Source organism: Trypanosoma cruzi, genomic scaffold (assembly GCF_000209065.1).
Source record: "Trypanosoma cruzi strain CL Brener 1047053516561 genomic scaffold, whole genome shotgun sequence".
Taxonomy (NCBI): Eukaryota; Euglenozoa; class Kinetoplastea; order Trypanosomatida; family Trypanosomatidae; genus Trypanosoma; species Trypanosoma cruzi.
Genome location: NW_001849504.1, coordinates 193,929 through 198,774, shown reverse-complemented (window position 1 = coordinate 198,774; position 4,846 = coordinate 193,929). Strand labels below are relative to the sequence as shown.

General features: G+C 51.7%; 2 protein-coding genes across 2 annotated transcripts, besides 4 other annotated features; both read left to right on the top strand.

Moving 5' to 3' along the window:
• Positions 1–4,846: a sequence feature (heterozygous, Esmeraldo-like haplotype).
• Tc00.1047053503409.20 (hypothetical protein, conserved) lies at positions 65–1,468 on the top strand (the record flags this gene model as incomplete). The annotated part of the gene is made up of 1 exon (XM_798805.1): positions 65–1,468. The coding sequence occupies one exon, from the start codon at positions 65–67 to the stop codon at positions 1,466–1,468; it is 1,404 nt and encodes a 467-aa protein (XP_803898.1).
• Positions 1,678–1,699: a microsatellite.
• Positions 1,770–1,792: a microsatellite.
• Tc00.1047053503409.10 (hypothetical protein, conserved) lies at positions 1,901–4,375 on the top strand (the record flags this gene model as incomplete). Its single annotated transcript, XM_798804.1, has 1 exon — positions 1,901–4,375. One exon carries the CDS (start codon positions 1,901–1,903, stop codon positions 4,373–4,375), a length of 2,475 nt encoding a protein of 824 aa, XP_803897.1.
• Positions 4,589–4,620: a microsatellite.

The following is a 4,846-nucleotide window of genomic DNA, read 5'->3' as shown; positions in this document are numbered from 1 at the left end:
TTCTCTATTTCTATTTCTCTCTCTGCGTGTGTGTGTGTGCCTGGGTGGCGACCACTTGACGTTTATGCGTCACGATATGCAGCAGCCTTGCACGGACTGCAGCCTTTGTGACTCCGAGGGCCATGACGCGATGGCAGCACTTCACCGACTCGAGGACGCAGCCGCTACGCTTCACTCGGAGTCCCGAAAATTGCACCGCGCCATTCTTGTGCAGCAACGTCTTGCGTCCAGGCTTTTGTCAGGCGATGCGGATGCGGCTGGGGCAGCGGACAGTTTTTGTTCGGCGAGCACCCGCCATCCGTGGCCCGTCACCTCCCAATACGAGATGGAGGCACAACGGAGCCGGACGTTATCCACACAGCACCGCGATGTGGCGCTCCTGTTGCGTCAGAGGGCCGCGTTGGGGGAGTTGTGGGAGCGGCTGGTTGTTCGTACGTGGTACAAGCGAGTCGTCCTTGTGGAGTTTTACGAGCGCGTCATGACGAGGCTGAACGATTTTGATCGTCGACTCCAGCGAGCGTCATTGGCGGTGCGGCCGGAGCGGCGGTTGTGTGGTGCAACGCCAGCAGCGCTCTCCTCTCTGGAAGCCGCGGTGCGGAGACAAACGAGGGAGTCCGCAGATGCCGCAGTTGTCACCGCGTTGAGGCCACCCGTCATGTCGACAGCCGAAGCGGCGGAGGGGGACAAAAACGACGACAACGAAGAAGACGAAAGGGATTCGTGCGTGGCGAAACGAGGAGAGGAGTTGTGGATGAGGCGACAGAGGCCGTTGAGTACTATCTTACATCTCTCCACAGCGGTTATACGTGAGTACACAGAGCAACAGACGATGAGCGGCGGCTGTGACATGGCCAATAATAACAGAGAGTACCATCACTCTGCGGGAGTCGCGGATGCAACGGTTCCTTTTACTTTGGAGCAGCTGGCAGCAGTTATGCAGCAAATCTTCACAGGCACAATTGGACGGGATTGGCCGTTTATTGGGGATTTCCCTCACGTCACTACTCAGGCGCAGTCACAGACCGAAGTGTTGGTTCACACACTCTCTGCCTCTCCGTTGCTGCGATTTCACATGGAGCAGTGGTTCATGCGTTATTTTTATCCACAGGAAAGGCTCGGGTTGTATCGACATTTTGCTCAGGCGATCATGAACTTTATGCAGGAAAGCTCTCGTGCGACGAGGAATTTACTTGTCACTCGGCGGCAGCAAGAAGAACGAGATGAGGCGCGTTGGCAGAGTATGCGTGCGAGAGCTGTGGCGGCGCTGCATCCTCTTTCCCCGGATGCCGCCACTGCGGCACTCCCTTCCGTTGCTTCCGCCGCCAGTGAAGGCCCGCATCTTACAGACGATGTTGACCATTCCGATTTCCCCATTGAAACAAGTGAGTGTGTGCTTTGGCTTGTGGTGAACGCACTGCGCCGAGAGCAGAAGGCGGATTCCGTTGCGTTGGATCCAACGGGCAACTGAAGAAGAAACAGACATGGTGTGGGGGGCGAGCGGATAAAACTGACAATGGGCGTAAAACTCTTTGCGTGTGAGACAAAGATCAGTGATATATATGTATATATTGCTTTTTTCATTTGTAGACATTTTTATTTTTTCTACGAAGGTGCATTTCTGTTCGTTTCTCTCCTTTTTTCTGTGTTTATTTCATTTTATTTTTTATTATCAATAAATTTTTTTTTTTTTTTTTTTTTTCTCCCTCTGTTTCCGGTCATGACACGCATGCGTCCACGTCTCGTTGCGACCACAATGAAATTGTGGAGGTAAAAAAAAAAAAAAAAAAAAAAAGAGAGCGAGGGGGAAGTGAACGGTGCCTCCTTCTTATATACAGATATATTTGTTTTGTTTCCCCTTTCTTTTCTGTCGGTTAGTTTTTTAACGGCGAGAGGGCACCAAATGGGCTGCTCGCAGTCAAAAACAAGAACCAAGGAGTGGGGCGGCCCCCAACAAAGGAGGCGATCCCCTCTTAAGAACCCTTCAGAGAGGCATGGGGAGCCCGTCGTGGCGGACGCGGAGATTCCGCCCTTCTCCCCCGACAAGGAACTGGTGACATGGTACAATGCCCAGTTGGAGGAGGGACGGAAAATCTTCTGCGCACCCCCCGCAGCCTTGGATAAATCCCCGCTTCCGGGGACACCCGTTGGCAGCAGTCATACCAAGAAGAAAAGAGGGTTTCCAGAAAATGTGGGTAACGACGAGGCCCTGACGCTGTACCAGGTGTCACCCCTCAATCATGTCATTGGCCAAGGATACTTCAGTAGAGTAATGCTGGCGGATATGACGGTGCAAAGTACAACCGCCGATGCACTGGCAAAGAACGGCATTGAGGCACACTTACATCCCAGGAAGGATCTGTCTCATGGGGCCTCACTGGGAAGCACGAAGGCGAATTTACTGGACGCAACACATTCCGCCTCCCGCAGGTACCTGATTGCATGCAAGGAATATGCATTGGCTGGTGATAGCGCCTTTTTTATCTACAATCAATTGCGAAAGGAAGTAAAACGATTGACGCACCTAACATTTAGTCCGCGTTTATTGAAGGTGCTTCATATGGAGGCGGTATATGAGGATTCTTCGACAACGGAGAACGATACTGGGAGGCGTCTGAAACTTTTCAAGGGAATGGCAAGTCATTTTGCAGGTGAGGGGGTAGCAGGTGGTAGTAAAAAGCATGGATTCCGCAAACAGGGGGATAGAAGTTCCGCGGGTAACTCTCATAAAATACCCGAAAAGGTGCGGATCTACATGGAGTACGCCAAGTACGGCACACTGCGTAACATGCTGCTTAGCGAAATTCCTAAAAAATTTGGTAAGACGTACATGCATGAACTTACCGTGCGGGCATATCTTCGCGAGGTCCTTATAGCGCTGGCGTTTCTTCATGAAAATGACGTTGTTCATGCAGACCTCTGTGCAAAAAATATTTACATCTCGGATCACATCACAAATGTTTACACGACGTGTTTTCCTGCGTACATTGCAGATATTCCGGCCGGGAAATTTGCAACGGTGCCGGCCGAGTGGGTACGTCGTGTGTTGGCACTTATGGATCCGGCATGTATGCAGCCACAGTATTGCTCGGGGGAAGTTGACAAAGTACACAACGACAGTGTCATGACACACCTCGGCTGGCTTCCGTCGGTGGAAGCCTCGGGGATGCAAAACCATGGCGAAACAGAAGTGTCGCCCGCAGTACCCACCACTCGTGTGGAAGAAGAACAAGGGCATCATTTCCATACCATAACATCCGGCCATGCAGTAGCTTCAGCAGCAGCAGCAGCGGTGGCGGAAAATAACTATAGGCAGAACAATGCAGACGAAAATGAAGCGGAGGATGACCGCTGCCGTTGGGTGGATGAGGGGGTGAGAATGTACTTGCAGGAGCACTCTTACAACGATGATGACAACATACCGCTTCCCTCCCCACTCTCAAGTTTGGAAGGGGGTAACGTCTTTATGAGTCCAAAATTAGATGGGGTCACAATTTTGCGTAACGGTTCTTTTTCACGCTCACCGCTATTGCCTTCCATTCCTCCGTTACTGTTAAACCAAACTGTCTCAGGTGAATATTCCCAAAACACCATCAAGAGGATCATGAGCAGCATGCAAAACAGCAGTACTTCTGTTTGTCCTCAAGGCGATGAGAGTTTAAAACAAATGAACCCTGATGCATTGGCAGGTAATAGTGGACACCATGAAAGGCACGAAGGCGGCCTTGTAAAGAGCCCCTTGGCGCGTCGCTCACGGAAGCCATTGATTAAGTTGGGCAACTATGGCCGAGTCCGTCCCATCCTTGTCGGTGATAGCGATAAAGATGTGCATAAACTGGGACGTGTGACACATTTGGCACCAGAGAACGTTCAGGGAGCTTCTTTTACTTCTGCAAGTGACATTTACGCCTTTGCCATGACATTTATAGAGTTAACAACTCCAAATGATGGTCTCTTTGCGGACCAACGCCCCACGGACATGGAGCCGCCCCGCACTCGGCAAGGAAAAAGTGAGTACGATGCAGCTTGGCTGGCCAACATTAAGCGATACCTTTTTAAAAATGATAACGTAGTCCCCTTGCCGCCGCAACTCTCGGAGGAGTGTAAGGCGATGCTGCGTCTTTGTCTGCAGTATGACCCCGCAAGGCGCCCAACAGCCGTGGAACTATTGCAGTGCAAGTACTTTTTGCTGGGCCATTGGGTGAACGTTGCGACGAAGAATGGGAAGATAGAGGCGCCGTGGCTCGACACAAATTATGAAGCGGCGGCGGAGGCGGCGGGATTGCCGCGGCTCCCGTCGGAGACGGGCATTTATGATGTCGGAACTCTGCTGAGAGGGAGAGCGGGGGGGAAGAAGAAACCCGCAAAGCGCATTTGAGGTCGGTGTTCCTCTTTGTCCGAAACAGCAACGGCAGGGGGCGAAAAGGAACGGGGCACCACGGCGGTGGTCGATTGAAATCTGAGCAAAAGCGAGGAGGATGGATGTTGAGGGGAACGCAAACGAAAATAAAGCCAAAACGAAAAGGAAAAGGGCGAAAAAAATAAATAAATGAGGAAACGGAATGAACATTCAAACGGTGGGGTTGAATCTAGACAGAGAGAGAGAGAGAGAGAGAGATAGAGTGCATGCCCGTGTGTGTGCGTGTGTGAGAATCGGCGGGGTCTCGACAAGGCGGCAGCAGAAGAGAAGCAGGTGGCGGTTGGAGTTCTGCATGCGGTGGCGGTGTGGCGATGGCAGTGAATTACTCCAATGGCACCACCAACACCAACAGTAGGAAGAAGAAGAAGAAGAAAACCAACAAAAATAAGCGGGAAAACTTGATTGGGGGCCTGCGACGTTCAACGACAC